Below are 20,524 nucleotides of genomic sequence, written 5' to 3' on the forward strand. Positions count from 1 at the left end.
TTTGATCATAACATTCACTGAAACTCCCTAGGTGACACTGTAGACAATACACTGAAATTTCTGCCCAGTGTGCGGCAGAGGCCAAAAAAGCAAAAGGATGCTAGGAATTATTAGGAAAGGGATGCAAAATAAGACCAAGAATATTATAATGCCTTTGTATTGCTCCATGGTGCAACCTCACCTTGAATATTGCGTTCAATTCTGGTTGTGGTATCTCAAAAAAGGTATAGCGAAATTAGAAAAGATTCAAAGAGTAACCAAAATGATAAATGGGCTGGAACTCCTCCCATATGAGGAAAGGCTAAAGAGGTTAGGGCTCTTCAGCTTGGAAAAGAGAGACGACTGAGGGGGGATATGATCGAGGTCTATAAAATCATGAGTGGTGTAGAACGGGTAAAAGTGCATTGATTTTTCACGCTTTCAAAAAGTACAAAGACCAGGGGACTCTCAATGAAATTACATGAAAATACTTTTAAAACAAATGGGAAGAAATATTTTTTCACTCAAAGAATAGTTAAGCTCTGGAACTTTTTGCCAGAGGATGTAGTAACAGCGGTTAGAATATCTGGGTTTAAAAAAGGTTTGGACAGGTTCCTGGAGGAAAAGTGCTATTGAGAAAGACATGGGGAAGCAACTGCTTGCCCTGGGATTGGTAGCTGGAGTGTTGCTACAATATGGGTTCCTGCCAGGTGCTTGTGAACTGCCTTGGTCACTGTTGGAAACAGGAAACTGGGCTAGATGGACCACTGGTCAGACCCAGTATTTCTATTATGAGCTACAGAACCCAATGTATGGACAGGTATCCACTACAGACAGCTGAATGTAGACAAGGTTTAACACCGCAAACACCTGCCTCAATAAGACTCCAATCCTCTGATCTTGCATATCCTTAAGTGTAGTATCCCCTTCCATGAGAATGGTGGTCCTTTAATTGACATTCAGAATCTTCCATTTCTCTTTTTTCCTCTGAAGCCAGAGGGTACAGTTTCTCCATGGTCCTTGCCCACTCACAGTCCAGCCTCTGGTGCCTCCCATTCCACCAAAATCATACCTCTGACCACTAGGTGGATGAGAACAGTCCCTCCAAGACAGGATCACTGGAGACATCATTCTTCTTAACTAGACTCTCAAGTATGCTAAACATGCCAGTGCTTGTGAGATTGTGAAACAACTGCTCCCTCCAGAAGAGTCATACCAGTATGGGATCATTACCCTCTGCTATTTGGACCTCTCCTTTCTCCAAATCCCCTCCTGTATCCCCATGCTGACTGAGCCTTCCAGCTCAGAACTCGACCTCAAAGTCACAGACCAAGAGTCACAAACCACATGGGCTTCTAATTGTGGTCTTTTGGTGGACCTAAGACCCCAGGAAATGAAAGAGTGCCACTGAGGGCAGTAAGGAAGATGAAGTACCTAGGCCTTGCCTCATGTACTAAGCTTTGTGCATCAAGAGCACAAATCAGTGGAAAATTAAGTTACTTACCTGTACCAGATTTTCTTCACGGAGAGCAGGATACAAGTTCTCACAGCATGGGTGACATCACTCATGGAGCCTGGCAGAAAAGCTTTTTAAGCTTAGTAAGTACAAGAAGCATTTGAGTTGCTTCACCACACATGCATGCCATTTCCCAACTGCAAGGACGCACCCCAACTCTTCCTGGAGCAAGGCTCAGATACACTCGAGGACAGGCATCAGAAAAGGCTGGGATGAGGCAGCCTGAGAATTCGCCAGTGCCAATTTGGAAGCAGGGTCCGGACCACAAAGAGACTTGTGTGTCAACACCACAATCACAGAGGAGGAGTGCTCCTCCCGGTGCCGACGCTTCTCGGGTGTTGGCGATGCTGATGCCCTGGAGCTCCCAGCACTGTGCCTCGAGAAGACTGACGCCGGTGCTTCTTGGCCTTCACCTCATGCATGGCATCGCTGTCCCTCTGTGCTGGCAAGGGCAATGTCAAATCAATAGGTTTCCTCAGTGTCAGGTCCAATGTAGACCAGTCCCGAGGCTTATTACCAGTGCCCGATGTCGAGGCAGGTAGAGATCTTCTTGATGCTGGTGCACTCCCAGTGTCCAATGCAATTGATGAATCATACTTGAAGGGCACAAAAGTTTCTCCTGTTGGGCCTGCCTCACCTTGTGTGTCCCTTTCTCTCATTTTTAAAAGAGAGAACAATCAGAGGCATCATGGTCAAGGCCTAGGCACCCCAAACACCAATTGTGAGGGTCTGCACTAAAAATGACCCGGTTATGTTGATATCCATGGGGCATTAGTTTCGGTGACAACACAGGAAAGCTTTTTCAGTTCATATTGGCTGTTTTCAGTGTCTTGTGTAGCAAGCACCATCTTGCAAAAGGAGTACCATCAGTATTGCTGTAAGCAGTCTGCTACCGAGAGGTTGAATTAGTTGAAGTATGTTACCTCAGAAGCTGTTTTAGCTAATTTGCCGTTCTTGTTACAGAAAAAAAAACCACAATGAATTGGAGCTCAAAGTGTTATAAAAACGTGGACCTATGAGAATCCCAGGAGTTTTGGGTGTAACGGTGGCCTCCACTGGGGTTTCTTCATAAGTGCTTTGTTTGCTCCTAGTTTATTTAATTTGGTGTTTTCATCAATTTATGTACTTATAAGAAGTAGTAAAGTGTGCTGAAGAAATGCATAATATTAAAGCATGGTTAAAATGCACAATAATTTTAACTGAGCATGTTTTCTTGCACTAGCAACACAGCTTAAAAAAAAAAACTGAAGAGTTTTTTTTTTTTTTTAAACCAACGAAAAAAAAAAGAAATGATTTTAGAGAGAAGTGATAAAAGTTTTTCATAGAAGTTTTTTAAGTCTTTCACTCTTAAAAGTATTGTGATATTATCTAGTTCAACCACAGGAACAGGTTGCTTTGTGTGATTGTGGCTCCCACATTGGAGCAGCGCTTCACTCTCTCTGCTAGAGACTCCATCTGGCTCCAGATCGAGACTCCCTGCGCTATGCTGGCCCAAGGCCAAAACTTGATTCAAATCATTTCTCACACTGATCTTGTGCAGGAAAAATCTCAAAGTGGAAATAGACAAGACCTACCTGTGTATCTCCTGTGACTCAGCCTCCTCCAGACTGAAAGTCCAAGCCGCACTGGCTCCTCAACAAACCTCCATTGCCATGCTGTCCCACAAGCGACCTCTCCAAGCTGCAATGGAGTAGCTCCTCCCCAACATCAGACCTCAGCGGGGTTTTCCCTGCTCTTACTACTCCTGGCAGATGGAGTTCACCTGATACAAGTGCTGCAACGCACTCCAGTACTACTCCGGGGGAGGGGGAAGGCAGAAAATCCAACTGGAACTACCCTCCAGATACTGCCTTTTCTTGTAGTTCTTAGTGCTGCTCCTCAGGCAGCAGGAGAGGGGCTGGGGAATCCTCACTAGAGCACTCTCTGGCTCACTGCTGAGGACCTCCTCCTCCAAACAATTTATAATGGGCTTAGCTGTGCAGTGTAGGGTAGCGCCCTAAAACTCCCCTACAATTGTATCTTTTATTTTTCAAATAGCCAAGGGATGGGGGACAAAATTAACCCCGGCCACCCGGGCTGTGAAAAAGGGATAGGGATCTGAACTCCTCAAGGTATCCCTTCAGGTGTGGGATCTGCCAAGGGGAACAGGACCCTCTCTGTCCACTTCGCTCCATAGGATAGCCAGCCAGGCCCATGAGCACCACACCAGCCCAGAATTCTGTGCAATGAATGTTTGCAACCATCTGCTGGAGCATACTGGGGAGCTGAGCCTGCAAAGTGACTAATACAGCGGAGCTTGTAGCTCCACAATCTCTAGCTTCATCTGCTGGTAGGTGAGCATAAACCTACATGCTCTGGACTGGTCTGGTGAGATGAAAAGGAACATCTCCTTTGCAGGCAAGGAAGGGGGCTCCTAGTCTAGCAGGAGGAAAAGGAAATGCACATTATTTAACTTGAAAAAAAGTATCCAAACAAAATGGATAATATTTCCTTAAGCAACCTTCAAAGTGAAAGATCACATAGACTTTGTGGATATGGAGGTAGTTGACAATTATTAAAGCCTCACAGCCATGCCTTATCTACCACACTGCTTATTGGCCTTCTGTTGGTCTTCATTTTCTCATACCATCCACAGAAGCCACAATCAGCACCCCAATACAATGGCATTTCATAGACACTTACAAGACTGGCAATCAAAGCTCCAGTGTTCCAGCCTATCAGGATGATAGGCTTGTGGGAGAAGTTGCTGTGGACCTGTGGAACAAACAAAAAGAGAATGATGATTGCACTAACCAGTATGCGGTGATTCAATCTACAATGGCCGACATGTGGCATGCATCATATGTCCCTCTTCAGCTGCACACAGAATTTGCTTCTCTGGGGGTCAATTTGGTATTCAGCCTCTCCAGATTTATGCAACCTCTCTCAACATAAAATTTCTAGATCACAAAACATTTTCTTCTTCTCCTTCCTTCCTTTCCAGCAATCTTCTATGCTCAAGAAAAATCATCTCCTTTCCAAATTATGCAATATGTTAAACAAGAACATCAAATGTGACATACTGGGTTAGGTTTTAAGTCTATCAAGCCCAGCACACTGTCTCCATCAATGGCCAATCCAGATAACAACTACCTGGCAGAATCCCAAGGAGTAGATCCATTCCTTATTCTCATACCCAGAGATATGTGGTGACTTTACCAAGCCTATGTGGTTAACAAAAGTTTATGGACGTTTCCTCCATGAGCTCATATAAACCCTTTTCCAACTCGGGTATGCTAACTGCCTTGACCACATCTGGTGAGTAAACATACGTACGTACTGCGCAGGGGACTGTATTTCCTGGTCTAGAGACTTCTGGCTATCGCTGTAAACAGGGCCCCCCCAGCTGATGACAAGAGCCTGGATGTAGTGATACATGACCAGTGATGTGATGTATGTATATTTCTTTTTTATTATTGCTTTCCCTGGTCAAGAGACTCCTGGCTTTGCTTGGATGTAGTGATGCATGATCAGTGATGTGATATTTCTTTATTATTAATCATTGTGTATATTTCTTAATCATTGTGTATCTTAGACAATAATGACTTATACACTCTCCATTTAAAGTGAACTTCTAATAAGTCTCATTTAACTAATACGAATCCAAAAGAATCCACTGTAATTGTTGAGTAGTCTGTGTTAGTGAGGCAGGCTGTAAAACTAGAGCAAAACACACATGTGGGTTGTGACCATCTACCAGGAGGTGAAGACAAAGCACTAAATTGAGCTCTGTTATATAGGATGTATGTTCCTTGGTTAGCCAGCGTTTCTCTTAACAAAGCAAAAGGGCAATCCATGAGACCAATAAAACCAAAAGAACTCTCCCCCACAGCCAGGCAATAGAAATCTGCCCCACAGAGAATTTAATGATGCCAGAAGGCCAAACACCTAAGAAAGAAAACAAGAAAGAACTGAGCAAACTAGCCAGGAAAAGACCCTGGGTTCATCTGCTGTGACTAAAGGAAAGAACATTATCAGGCAAGACATAATTTTTCCTTCCTTGTCAACAACAGCAGATGAATCCAGAGACTTGTGGGATGTAACAAAGCAGTCCTAAATAGGGCAGGAGAGCGAAAGGCCTATGGAAACCAGCAAGAGAAATGTGCCCCTCCGACAGGAGAGCAACAAGCATCCCATCCAGAAAAAGGAGCAGAACTCTACAGCCACCACATAAAATAATGAAAACCACTGCAGGAAGAGCATGGGCACCTTCACCCCACAGCAAAGTGGTACTCCTGAAGAGTGCACATAGGATTGCCACTGAGTTACGAAGCGAGTGCAAGGCCAGCAGAACAAGAAGCCATACCACCATGATTTGGGTGGAGGGCCACGCACAGAGGAGTGGAACAGAACCTGTGGAACAAAAGATGCGGACCACCTTCAGCAATGAGACATGCACAACTGCAGTGTTGCTTACCTGAGAAACCGAGAAGCTGAACGTTCTCCGCTGACCAGCAAGCGTGTTCCTGTGACATAGCAAACGTGGGCCCTAGAGCAGCCAGAAGAGAGGCCCCCCTACTCAGAGGAAGGCAAGAAACCCCAAACAGAAGAATCCTTGCCCCGGTCTCAAAGATGAGTCAATTCCAAACAGAACAGGAGGGACCAAGATCCTCAGAGGGATCACCTGCAGCAGCTGAAACCGCCAGACGGATCTTGGACCAACCTATTGGATGGAAGGCACATCCCACTGACAGAAAGAAAGCCTTAAAAGAAGCTGCGACCCAGCTGCAGAGATGAAAGCTTGTCCCACCAACAGAGGAGGTCACGTACAACACACAGCAAAAACAGAGAACATAAAAGGCAAAGCTGACACAGCAATCCACCTATGGAGAAGTTGTACACCACCACTAGCGGAAAAGCTGCTCCCCTCACATGCAGAGATAGAGGAGTACTCCACAACAGAGACTGAGCTGTTCTTGCCAGCAGTAGCCAAACACCATATCTGAGGAAGCCCTACTCTCCGAAATGGGGCAATAAATCAGCTCCAAAAAAAGGCAGCGTCATGCTCCACACCCAGAGACAGAGGAGTGCCCAAGCTACCACCATTCTGAGACGAAGCAGTACTCTGGAGCCAGGGACAGAATCGTGCCCCCTCCACCAGCGATGGGAGAGCAACCGACTGCTAAGGAAAAAGAGGTGCCTAAGCTCCTGAAACGGGGGGGGGGGGGGGGAAGAATGCCTCCAGATCAGTTTTTCAACAAGAGCCATCCCCTGCAAGCAGTGAAGAACCTACGCCCCACACCAATGGGCTGCATCACACATCTAGACAGGGTAAGATCCTTTAATCTCAGAGATTGAACTGAGTCCCCCTATCCCGAGATGGGGAAAAGCTCCATATCCTGAAAAAGGGTCATGGACCACACTCAGATACAAAATTGTGCTCAACACTCAGAAATTGCGCCTCACTCCATAGCGAACCACTGCACCGAGAACCACCGCCAGAGATGGAATCATCCCACAGATGCACAGCTAGAGATATGCAGACCAGTCAGCGATGGGGCTGCACCTCCCCTGCCAATATAGAACTATGCCCGCTGAAGGAGCAGTGGTCTAAATAAAGAAACAAAGGAGTACCCTGTCATGAAAGATGGGCTATGCTGTACGTCCATTGCAGGAGCAGTGCTCTACATCCAGAGACAGACAGAGCCGCGCACCGTCTGCAGAGATGAAGGCATGCTCTACATCCTGAGAGGAACCACTCCCCACCCTCAGGGACAGAAGCAAAACTCAGAGACAGAGGCAATACCTACCCCCCCCCCCCCCCCCCGAGAAGGGGCTACATTACCCAAGCAGAGATTGAGTTGCGCCATACACCCAGAGATGGTGGCACAGTCTACCTCCAGCAGGTCCCTCCACATCCACCCATGGAGCCATCCCCTATGCTCAGAGAGGGAGATGACCACTACACCCAAAGAGGGAGCCATCCTCTACACTCAGAGAAGGAGCCTGCCTCTCTATCCAAAGATGAAGTCATCCTTTATATTCAGAGATGGAGCTGTCCGCTACATCCAGGGATAGAGCCAGCCTTTACATCCCAGGATGAAGCCAGCCGTCCTCTATAGCCAGGGATGGAACCACCTTCCACAACCAGAGAGGGTGCTGCCTACTACACCCAGAGCACTCTGTGCTCTATATGCAGAGATGGAGATGGAGCCATCCAGAGAGGGAGGTGTGTTTCATCCACTAGAAATGGCGCTATGCTCTATATGCAGAGACGGAACTCCATAGGCAGTCAAAGGAGGAGATGAGGCGCCCCAACCAGCAATGCAATCATGCGCTACATACAGCGATGGAGCTAGGCTCTACAACCAGATACTGATCCGAGCTCTACATTCAAAACATGAAGGTGTGAACTACATGCAGCGATGGGGCTGCATTCTACCTCCAAAGATGGAGCTGTGTCCTACCTTCACAGATAGAGCCAAGAGCTACATCTAGCACCGGGGCCGCATTCTACATCCAGAGATGAAGCCATGGTGAACTTGCAGCACTGGGGCTGCACTCTAAAGCCAGAGCTGGAGCTATACTGTACACACACCAGGACTGCACTCCACATCCAGAGATAGGGCCGAGGTATACATGAAGCACCGGGACCACGCTACACAGCCAAAGATGGAGCCGAGGTTGACATTCAGTGACTACAGGCGCAATGGAGCCACGGCCTACATACAGAGCTGGAGCTGAACCTGACCTACAAAGCTGGCACCATGCCCCATACTTAGAAATGGAGCCACGCATTAACACCAGAGACAGAGATGTGCTCAACAGCCAGGGATGCATATAAAAACTCTACCACCAGTGAATGAGGCCTCTTCTGCCTCCAGGAATGGAGGGGTAGCCCCAAACCAGCCACACTAGAAATGCTCTTAGGCCATATATCTAGAGAAGGAGACTTGCCCTTACCCCAACGATGGGGATGCGGTCCGTCCCCCAAAATGGGGCCATGAGCAATAACCAGAAAAAGGACAGAGTCGCACAGCTCCAACCGCCCCAGGAGAGGCAGCATGGGACCAAAGTAGTGATCCGAAGTCCAGAAACTGCTTCTCCATAGCATGGAAGCCCCAAGAACTGCAGACCACAAAAGCACTGTGCTAACAGTGACGAGTGTGGAAAAGGACAGCACCTGAGAGTGGCAACATGGACCTGCGCCGATCGAAGCCGCCATGGCCTCGCAATGGTCAGCGACTCCCAGGCCACCATAATGCTGCCCAGAGATAGAGGCCCCTGAGCTGAAGACTCCTGAAGGCCGCTGACGAAAGAACCGCTGCTAACAATATTATTCCTCATGCAAGAGAGGAATGACCAGCCAAAGAAAAGTCCTGCTATCCCCACTCAAATTAGAGAATCCAGTGCACTCGCGCAAAGCACATGCAAGAAGCCTCCAACGAAAAGAAGCAGAAGTGCTTCCAGCTGCCGATGCTAACAGAATGAAGCAAAACAGGGGACAAATCCGGAGAGCAAGAAAAACAAGAGACCCCGAAGAAGGCCTGACCCCAAGCATGGCAAACCTTGCAACCCACCGTGATAACAATATGGCTGCTAGCAAAGTATGAGACTACACCAAAATTGCAGCCATGAAGGGAATCCATGGATCCTGCCCATGTACTACTACTACTACTTATCATTTCTATAGCACTACTAGATGTACGCAGCGCTGTACACTTGAACATGAAGAGACAGTCCCTGCTCGACCTTACAATCTAATTCCTTAGTAAACTAGAGGGGAAGGAATGAAAACTGCTCCAACGCAGACTCCACAGATCCTGCCCATGTCCTTAGTACACCGAAGGGGAAGGAATGAAACTCGCTCCAACGTGGATGACCGCCACAGTACCAGTCCCAGACTGCCCAGACAGAAAACATAAAAACTGTACTTACAACTTCCACAAGGAAACTCAGCAACTGCTGAAGGTCTTACTTGAGTAAAAACACTGCCAACGAAAAGAGAAATCCCCCACTTCCACATAAAGCCACGGCAGCAGAATTACACTGCTCCATATCCTTTTGAGTTGTTTTTTTTTTTTTAATGCTGTGGGGAGAGTAAAAGGAAGTGGCAAGAGCTGGAGGGAATTTGGGGGGGGGGGGGGGGGGGAGGTACCTGGCACCACCAAGTGTACCCCTTGCATAGGCATACCACCAGCCTAGATACCGCCAGGCTCAAATGAACCAGGAAACCCAGAACAGTCGCAAAACAGAAGATGAAACTAGGAGCGTCTGATAGATCATCCATCCGCCTGCTGAAGAAGAGAATACTGGCTTACCAAGGAGCATACCATCCTATATGACAAAGCTCAATTTAGTGCTCTTTATCTCCACCTGCTGGTAGATGATCACAACCCAGGAGTCTCTGGATTCATCTGCTGTTGATAACCAGGAAAAAATACATTCTCCCATTTATTTCAATGTGCTCCCTACTTTCATAGAGTGTCTCCTAGTCTTACCACTATTTGAAAGGGTAAAAAGCCTTTCCCTATTTACCTTTCAACTGTACTTATGATTGTACATTTTATCTTATTTTCTCTCAGAAAAAAAAAATCTTCTCCAAAGTGAAGAACCTTAGCTTAATAGCTCTTCTTCAGACAGAAGCTGTTCCAACCTGTATATCATTCTGGTTGCCCTTCTATTTTTTCTTAATTTTTTTTTTTTAGTTCTGCTTTATCTTTTTTCAAGATAATTTGACCACAACTGCATATAGCACTCAAAGTGCTGTTTTACCATGAATCAATAGAGGCATTATAATATTTTCCATATTATTATCCATCCCTTTTAGAATAATTCCTAAGGTTCTGTTTCCACACTGAGATGAGGATTTCAATGAATTGCCAACAATGACTCCTCAAGATCCTTTTCCTGGGACATGACCCCTAATATGGAATCCAGCATCATGTACTTATAGTTAAGGATTTTTTTTTCCCCCACTACATACTTCACTTCACATTTATTCACATTAAATTTAATCTGTCTTTTAGAGGCCCAGCCCTAAATTCTCTCCAGGTATTCCTACAGCTCCTTATAACTCAGAGTAAAGACCTCAGTTTGTTAATGCTCTTACTGTACCTCAAGAACTTTGCCCCTCAAAGTGCTGATCATGTGCTCCAGATACTGCAAGACACTGATCCCACTTCCATTATTCTGCAGGTGGGTGGCAACAGGAATAACCTGTGGAGAAACCAGGCTATGAATATGGAGACAAAGGGCATGACAGCAGAACATGGTAACAGTTTAAACAACCATGCTCTATTCTGCACTCATACACAAATAATGTTCAATTATATCAATCCCTCTATTCCTACACGTAGACAAACTTGGACTATCTTTATTTCATACCAAACTCATCACCCCACCTCTCCATTTCACATACCACATCCAATTAAGTAATATAATGCACAGAAAATTCTCATCTTCCTGCTCACAGTAAGCATCATTGTCTAAACACACAGGCCAGAATCTACTGCCCTGAACCCTGAAGAAAGTGCCAGAGCCTAAAAACTAACACCCCCAGTGTCATACAAGTCCCAAGCCAGAACCATGTGTTCCTTCCCTGGCTTCTGCCGGTGGACTGTCCATCCTGGCCCAAGTCACACTGCACCCATTATCAGAGACAATGAACTTAGTCTCCCCCAGCACACTGTGCACGTATGCTGTCTGGTTCACAAACCTTTCCCAGGCAGGAGAGCTGCGACTGCCAGAACCGGTGCCGTCGTGATGTGGGAAAAATGGAGTTGGAAGGTCCTGAGGGAGCAATAAGAATCAAAGGCGAGCCAGGCAGTTTATTCTGCAAAAACAACAGTATATGAGTCAGGTGTACTTCTATGGTCCAAGAGTCACATCAGGCCCAACAGCAAGTCCTTGGGCAAACCATGCTACCAAGAATCTATCCATTCACACAGCAGTAAGAAAGAAAATTTCCTAGAACACAATACCAAGCCCGCCAATACTTTTTTAAAATATAATTTGTCCCCTATTAAGGGCCTGATGCTCACAGCTTACCATGCTTGCAATGTTTGATTTAGACTGGTTGTAGCCAGCTACCAATAATCCTATGCAAATGTATTACAACAAGCTCATTAGTATTAAAATGAGAATTCCGTGCGATGCATAGACATTTTTGTAAACTTCACAGAAAGGAACATCTACCTTTAACATGCAAAATTTTCTTGCAGGTCTGGAGCCGTCGTTGTATGGGGGCGATTTCTTGGAGCAGCCTGCTTGCATTTAAAAAATGTTTTTTAATAGTATCTGCGTGTGTGTGAAATGTGTCAAGAACTTCAGAAGGGCGGAGAGTTCCTCTGCAAGTACCTGTTTGTGCTGGGAACTGTAAGAATGAGCTCCCGGTGGACAATTTGGAGGTTTGGATTCCAGATTGAGGGTGTATCCTGACCGGACTATTTGAAGAACCCACCGGTTAGTTATGAGAGGCCACCTTTGGTGAAAAAATATCAACCTCCCTCCAACAGGCAAGTCGCCCAGCACGGACACTTTTACTGAGGCTATGCTGAACTGGAGCCAGTCGAAAGCCCGTCCCTTGCTTTTGCTGGGGAGCCACAAAGGCCTTAGGCGCACGCTGTTGACGAGAACAAGCGCACTGGGACTGAGCCTGGACAGGCTGCCGAGAAGCAGGAGTGTACCTACGCCTAGCATAGGAATAGGGAGCACTCCTCTTCCCTCCAAAAAACCTCCTAGATGAGGATGTAGTAGCAGAAGACGCCCGGCGGGAGAGAGAATCCATAGCATCATTGTGCTTCTTGAGCTGGTCAACTAGATCCTCTACTTTCTCACTAAAAAGGTTATCCCCCCGGCAAGGAACATCCGCCATCCGCTGCTGGACCGAATGATCCAGGTCAGAGACACGCAGCCATGAGAGTCTGCGCATCACTATACCTTGGGCAGTGATCCTGGATGCTACATCAAAAGTGTTGAACGTACCCCTGGCCAAGAATTTTCAACACGCCTTCTGCTGCCTGACCACCTGGCGAAAAGGCTCGGCCTGCTCCGGAGGGAGTGCATCAACTAAGCTAGATAGTTGCCTCACCGAGTTCCACAAGATGATGCTCGTGAAGCGCTGGTATGTTTGGATTTTGGCAGTGAGCATAGCGGCCTGATACGCCTTCCTTCCAAAAGAGTCCAAGGTTCTAGATTCTCTGCCTGGCGGCGCCCAGGCATAATCCATAGTACTCTTGGCTCTTTTGAGAGCGGAGTCCACCACCATGGAATTGTGAGGTAGCTGAGACCTCATCAATCCAGGCTCCCCATGAATCCGATATTGGGATTCAGTCTTTTTTGGGATCACGGGATTAGGCAGAGGGAACGACCAGTTTTGCATAAGGACTTTCTTTAGAACATTATGCAAAGGAGCCGTTGCAGCCTCTCTAGGCGGAGAAGGATAATCCAGGACCTTGAGCATCTCAACCATGGGCTCATACTCAACCTCCATAGGGAAGGGATTAGCCGCAGCCATTTCCCGGACAAAGCAGGTGAAGGATAGACTCTCCAGTGGAGAAAGTCTCTTTTCTAGTGGAGGGGAAGGTTCAGAAAGAATCCCTTAGGACTTGTCAGAAGAAAAGTATCTGGGATCTTCCTCTTCCTCCCACGAACGCTCATCTTCAGTATCGGACAAGACATCCCTCAGAGCAGTCCAAAACTGAGCCTGCCTCGATGCCGAGGAACGACGGTGGTGCCGAGAAGTCGATGCCCGCCTGGACTCAGCTTCCTCCACCGACGTCCGAGGGGAGTCGACCTGGGTGGCAGGAGGCACCGAGGTCGGGGACCTCACCACAGGCGAAGGACCAGATGCCGCTGCAGCAGACAGTATGGAAGGCGCAAGCACACCCGACACCGAAACAGACTGGAGCAGCAGCCCTTCCAGAAGCTCATTAAGCAGGGCCCTGATGTGCTTGTCGAGATCCTCCATCGGAAAAGGCTGCGGGGTTGGTAAAGGAGCCGGTGGCAGAATCTGTCGAGGCTCGGTAGCAGGTACCGGGCTGCTAGACCAACGCATCAGCACCTTCTGAATAGGGGGAGAGCGATCCTCTTGGTGCAGACGCTTCTCGGGTGCCGAATCCCTCGACGCCCCGAAGCTCCCGGCACCGTGTGTCGAAGGAGAACGATGACGGTGCTTCTTCACCTTCGCTCGACGCCCGTCATCGAGACTCCTTGGTACCGATGAGGAAGACGTTGAATCCTCACGTCTCCTCGGGGCTGAGTCGGTCCCGGGGGGGGGGGGGGGGGGCCTGCATAACAGGAGGCCTCAAGACAGGTGGAGACCCACTTGATGCCTCACTGCTCCCAGCATGAGTTGGTTGTTCTGCAGCCATTACCTTCACTCCCGACATCAGTGCGTTCCTTGATGTCGACGCCGCCATCCTCGGTACCGATGTCGAAGGACTGGACCGAGCCTCAAAAAGCTTCTCTCGTTGGGCTTTTCGAAGACGCTTGGGTCTGTTTCTTCATGCGAAGACACAGACTGCAAGCGGCTGGGCTATGGTCAGGCCCAAGGCACTGGATACACCAAGTGTGGGTATCGGTACCCGAGATGGTCCGGTTGCACTGAGTACAACGTTTGAAGCCACTGGGTGTCTTCAATGACATGGAAGGAAAAACGGCTTCGGTGAAATTAAACGATGCGATCGTGCCAAAAAAGTAAAGGGCACAAAAGGGGAAAAACCCGACCGTGTCAAAAAGAAATAAAACTTTGAAAGTGCCAAAAAACTAAGAAAAAATACCGGGTTTTTATTTTATTTTTTTTTAAGAATGACGATATAAGAAAAGAAGAAAATATAAAAAGAATCATCAAGACTCTCTTTCCTGGGCCAGTGAAGCGAACAAGGAAAAACTTCTTCACCTCACCGCAAACAAGAAAAAACTTAGCAGGAACGCTAACGCGACACATGCGCGCTAGAAGGCTCTGGCAAAACTTTTTAAATTTTGCTGTAGAAAAATTTGCCGTTTCCTGGGCCGCCATGGACACCGACCCACATGTGAGAACAAGCAGCCTGCTTGTCCTCGGAGAATACCATTTAAATTAGCTGATTTCTGGACATCATCTGCCAAGATGGCAGCAGCAGTTTGAAGCTATGATCAATCCCTGCATATAAAGGTGAAATCTGAACGGCATCCTCGCGGAAAAAGGTTGGTGAAATTAAACATTTCCCGACAGTATCCCGTGCAGATGATGGCAGACTAGACATGGAGTCGGGCCTCTGGGATGGAGATAACTCAGATTCTTTGGAGGAACTGGAGGATTCCAAAATGCAAACAGCGTCTATTAATGCACAACTCTTCAGCACATGTGCCAGGCACCATCCTCCCACTAACTTCCAAACAACTCCCTAATGCTCAATGCCAATGAGCACCTATATTTGCATCTCATTAGCACTGAGCAGTGACTTGTTCAGATGTGCTGTTTCAGCAATATTTTCTCTGGAGCTGTTCAGTACAGCACTGGAGTTTTGAGCATCGGGGCCCTGTGACCACTGTCCTAATCATTAAATACCCCATGTGTTTGTTAATACAAGGCTTGTAGGACAAATGCAGCTATTCTCACACCTTCATTAACACTAACATGTGGTAAGTACTGAAAGAATACCACATTATCACTATAAGTCAATCAGTGTCTGCTTTTAGTGTCTGGATGTAAGTGGTGCAAGGAAGGAGGATGTATCAACCATACATACTTTCAAATCCTCCAATAAATACTAAGATTAAGAACACCAGTGTTCCACGTACAGCCTAATTTTTTTTTTTTTTGAACAGGTACAATTAGGAGATCATGGATTTGATATACTGCCTTTCTTGGTACAACCAAAGTGGTTTACATTTATTATATGCAGGTATTTTCTGTCCCTAGTGGGCTCACAATCTAAGTTTTTGTATCCGAGGCAATGGTTAATTGGCTTGCCCAGAATCAAAAGGAGGTACAGTGAGAATCAAACCCAGTTCCACAGGCTCTCAGCCCACTGCACTACCCATCAGGCTACTCTCCCACTCCAGTGGAGATAACTTTGTAATACTTTTTGCATGCTGAACATGTAATTATTTTGTAGGACAACTTTAAAATGTTCTTTTTTTCTTAGTTTCATATGATCCAACAAGTGCACTTAATGCCACTTTTGGACCTTTTCAATTGACCAAAGCAAGGAACCTAGAAGAAATCCCAGAGAACGGAGTCATGCTCACTGTGGTACTCTTCTTAGAAGGGACTATAAGGACATCCATTCATACCACAATGCTAAAGAGACACGCTCTAAGCACGAGGAGGCTTGCCTATTCAAAGTTTAGTACACAAAGCTTTGGCAGCATAGCATGGCACTAGAAGACTGGACCATATACCGTACATACCGGTTTATTATGTGAGAGCACACCCACTGCAGGATCCCAGGGTCTCTTCAGCAGCAGCGACAGTGCCTCAGCACCGGCTCCCCCGGTCTTTGTGGTAGAACTCAATATCATTCGGTCAATCAGAGTAGGAATCTGAAGCAGAGAATTAAACCAAAGGTCAAAGATCACAAATAAATTGTTTCCTAAATAGTGAAATATCAATTCCCACACAAAAGTTATCCACACCAAATCTACAAGATTAGATTGCTCCCCCAGGCCATATGGGTTAGTTTTGTGCTTTCTATCATTAGAAGAATTATAGCTTATCACAAGAGGAAACATAATCATCAAAATTTCACATCTCCAATTCTGAAAAACACTATACTGAACTGTTAACAAATATTGAAAGGTTTTGAGGTATACTGTGATTGAGAAATTCCAAAGGGATAAGGACTTTAAAATGGTTTTGTTTACCTGTGGATGTCCAATTGTATGGAGGCATTTGAATTTAAAACAGAACTATGTATTTTCACATTTAATCTGAAAGTTTTCAGTAGTTTTGAAGAAACACAATGCTGAATTTTTTTTTTTTTTTCGAATGCAGCAGCAGATCCAAAAAAAGGATGGCTGGGTGAAGAAATCTTAGCAGAAGGTGCAAACCAGATTTTAGTGGAAATCAAATCAGTGATTTTCATCAATTTATCAAATATAGCTTTATCTGACTCACAGACTTCTCTATTTTCTCAAGGATTATTGTTTGTCCTAGGATATATGCACAATCCATTTTAGTTCTGAGTGGAGTTTGAATAAGTTTGTGACCTCTTGAATTCTGATTGCTTATTAAGGAAGGATTCTAATGTGGGGAATGGATTGATTTTTAAAAATGAGCAATATAACAGCAGATCAACAAAAAAGGCTCCACCAATGTGAATGGGTCAAAGTTTATTCATCACACATAAAAGAATAAATACATAATTAAATGCCTGACTCAGCCATGTTTTGTCCTCAGAACAGGCGAATAGTCTAGTGGTTAGTGAACTATAAACCAAGGGGCATGGGTTCAAACCCCACTATAACTCAGGAACAAACATGGCCGTGATGGGCTTTTACTTATTTATTCTTTTATGTGTGGTGAATAAACTTGGGCCCATTCACATCGCTGGAGCCTTTTTTTTTTTTGTCGATCTGCTGTTTTACTGCCCATCATGGATCGTGTAGATCGCCTGTCATTTTGTTTTCTAGGACCCTGATTGTTAAAAATAAATCATGTTGCTCTTGACATTCAAAAATTAATAGTAATATAGTAGATGATGGCAGATAAACACCTGTACGGTCCATCCAGTCTGCCCAACAAGATAAACTCATTACATATAGTATGTGATACTTCAAATATATATACTGTCCTTGCCGTTTTCAGGGCATAAAGCATAGAAGTCTGCCCAGCACTATATCCTTGTTTTAAAATTTCTGAAGTCGTCGTCAAAGCCCCTGAAAAGCTTCACTCCAGCCCATCCAAGATTATTCAGCCACGATCTGGGAACAGACCGAAGAAGTCTGCCCAGCATTGGCCTTGTTCTCCAACTTCTGAAGCTGAATCTGTCCAGCCACGATCAGAGCACAGACTGTTGAAGTCTGCCCAGAACTGGCTTTGTTTCCCAATTACAGGTGTTGCTACCTAATCTCTGCTAAATTTCTATGGATCCATTCTTTCTAAACAGGATTCCTTTGAGTTTATCCCATGCATTTTTGAAGTCCATTACCAATTGCATCTCCACCACCTCCCACGGGAGGGCATTCCAGGTTCAGTGCTGTGAGATGCAGGGGCGTAGCTACAGCTGGGCGGGCCTGGGCCCACCCAGTCTCAGTCTGAGCGTCAATCAGGTGACTTTCGACTCACATTCGGGTATATGCAGGAAGCACCTCTTGTGAGCCCATTGCAACTATGATTTAGCTGGTGCTCCAGCCTCCAGCAAGCAACAGTAGCAGCCACCCTCCTGCCTGCCTTGTGTGCTGCAGTTCGGGCTTGGAGTTGGGCTTCAGGGCAGGGGCGTATCTGAGGTTCGGCGGTAGGGGGGGCAGGGGCTAGAGTGAGGGGGCACATTATAACCCCCCCCCCCCCGGCCGCCGTCCCTCCCCCCACCCGCCGTTAACTCTCCCCCGCCTACCGCCAACCCTTTCCCCGCCTAACGCAGTCACCTACCCCCCCAGGTCCGCTCCTGCCGGTTTTTTTAAATATTACTTCAGCTGGCGGGGGACCTCAACCCCCGCCAGCCCAGCCGAGGTCTTTAACTTCTTCATCCTCGTGCTGTTAAACCTGCAATGCATCCTTCCAGTTGGACGGAGTTTGACGTCGCAGCACGTTGACGTCCTGCACGTACAACGTGCTGCAACGTCAAACTCCGTCTAACTGGAAGGATGCATTGCAGGTTTAACAGCACGAGGATGAAGAAGTTAAAGACCTCGGCTGGGCTGGCGGGGGTTGAGGTCCCCCGCCAGCTGAAGTAATATTTTAAAAAACCGGCAGCAGCGGACCTCGGGGTTAGGTGACCGCGGTAGGCGGGGAAAGGGTTGGCGGTAGGCGGGGGGGGGGGGGTTAACGGCGGTAGGGGGGTCCAGGGCGAAATCTGCGGGGGCCCAGGCCCCTGTGGCCCCACGCAGGTACGCCCCTGCTTCAGGGGATGCTACAAGTTTACCTCAGCCAAGTTTGCTCCGCTTCAACTTTGTCGCAGCTATTCCTGCTCTATTGGAAGCAGCTCTTCTAGCTTCTGCTCCTCATCGTCTCTTGCCCCCTTTATCACAATATCCAGTTTTCTTGCACTGAGCTTTTTATTAGTTGGAATTGTAATATTCCAGGTGACCATATCCTCTTCATTTTCTATAATCTTCTTAAGGTTGCGATTCCAATGCTTTTCCAGTATAGCGATGTTGTAATGTTTCTAGTGGATGAGATGCCACCTTATTGTGCCCTTCCATATGCAAACCTTCTTCCACCAGAACTTTGCAGCCAGCTACAAGATGTGTAACTGTTGCCAGCTATTCCTTATATAATCTGTATGTCAGTTTTCTCAGCTTTTTTTTTTCTATGCTTGCTGTGAACCATCTTATCCATAATCCATTGCTCTAGGCTGCAACTACTACTCTCTCATTCTTTGATTTCAGTTCATCTCTCTATAACCATTCATGTGCTTGATTTTGATTGGCATATTGTTCCTGTAGTTACAACTTGGTATTTCCCCATTGTATCTGTGTATTTGTTACTTGTTATTCATTGTTTAATAAGTTTATTCTCCTATTTTGCAATTTTTTTTCCTTCCCTACATGTATAAGTAGATTCACATTCATGCTTTCTACTTGTTGGAATGCTTGTGCAAGTTTAATGATACAGACTGATTCTGGAATTTTACTTTCATACTTCAAAATGTTTTGTGTATCTGGAAACTCCAGTAACTCATCTGGGGCTCATTTTACACACAATTTAGGAACAGTAGGTAGAAACGGAAAGCGAAACTCATTTATGAGATTGTCTCATTTTCTTTTAGTGGAAAAGGAAAAGAAATTTCTAAAGCTATGTATTGTGCTCATGACAGCTGAAAGAGAGACTTCCAGTCATTGTATAACAGTGATACTTGGGATAAGCATAGAAACACAAGGATCACCTTATGGAGGGATAGGGCAGCAACAACTGGAGGGCCCAAGATGGGCAAAAGGGGAACACAAGGGAGATACCAAACAAATCCTGAGTCTTAGGAAAGGATCCCGTCTCTCTCCTTTCTCTAAGAGAATATTGTAAGTTCTAGCACAGTCAACTGAGTTGCCTTATAGCCCTTGCCCATATATTTTCCTTTAATTCAGCATGTATATAATTGCTAGGCCATGCAATAGCATCCATCATGGCACATATACAACACACAGTGGCTACTGGGTTATTTTTCTAAATAAACTAATAATCACTCAATCCACCCCCAGGTCTGTGTGTGTGCATGAGAGAGGAGCAAAATACACATGTCTATGTGTGAGAGCCAGAAAAGACAGATAAGTACATACTTCATGCAAGTTGAACATATTTGTATAAGTATGTACTTATCGGTTAATGTCTATGTCTCTGATAGAGTGTGTGCAAGTATATTCCTGCAATTTGTAGACTACTCTTGTGGAATATTTACAATCACTGGAAGTACATAATCAAAAGAAAATACAGTCTTTCCTGTAAGGTGGGAAAGGAATCTATGTACATGTGAAAATATATAAACCATCCATCCAATATAGTTCTTGGTGTAAATAAGACATAGGAAATCTTTCCACAAAACACTGTATACACAATGAACATAGCTCATCACCTAGATGTCTGTGTGTGTGTCTTTGTGAGTTAGTGAACTAGCGTGGGGGAAATGGAGGTGTGAATTAAAGAACATGTATAAATAAGAGAGGGAGGCTGTATGAGTGCGAGGAGACAGAGAAAGTGGAGTACTGAATGTGTACATTTGTATGCATGTATGGCAGTAAGAGAAATGAGTGTGTGTATGACGGAGGAAGGCTGTGATTGTTTGTCTGTTTAGGAACAGCAGGGAGACTGTATTTCTGTTATTCAACTGCATGTAATGAATGAATTTTAACATTTGTCCTTGTGGCATACTTTGTGATATATAAGCAGCTCCTTTTAAAGGTTGCCTTGAA

The 20,524-nt window shown here is 45.9% G+C and overlaps 1 protein-coding gene across 3 annotated transcripts in view; it reads right to left on the reverse strand.

Moving 5' to 3' along the window:
- KANSL3 (KAT8 regulatory NSL complex subunit 3) overlaps positions 1–20,524 on the reverse strand; it is a 144,471-nt gene that overhangs the window by 102,348 nt on the left and 21,599 nt on the right. For all 3 annotated transcript variants that reach the window (XM_030201649.1, XM_030201648.1, XM_030201647.1), the window contains 4 exons: positions 15,872–16,003; positions 11,193–11,309; positions 10,592–10,693; positions 4,178–4,249 (listed from right to left, as the gene is read on the reverse strand). In XM_030201649.1, coding sequence (XP_030057509.1) covers positions 4,178–4,249; positions 10,592–10,693; positions 11,193–11,309; positions 15,872–16,003 — 423 coding nt within the window. The remainder of the gene's footprint in view (positions 1–4,177; positions 4,250–10,591; positions 10,694–11,192; positions 11,310–15,871; positions 16,004–20,524) is intronic.

Source organism: Microcaecilia unicolor, chromosome 4, assembly GCF_901765095.1.
Source record: "Microcaecilia unicolor chromosome 4, aMicUni1.1, whole genome shotgun sequence".
NCBI classification, from domain to species: domain Eukaryota; kingdom Metazoa; phylum Chordata; class Amphibia; order Gymnophiona; family Siphonopidae; genus Microcaecilia; species Microcaecilia unicolor.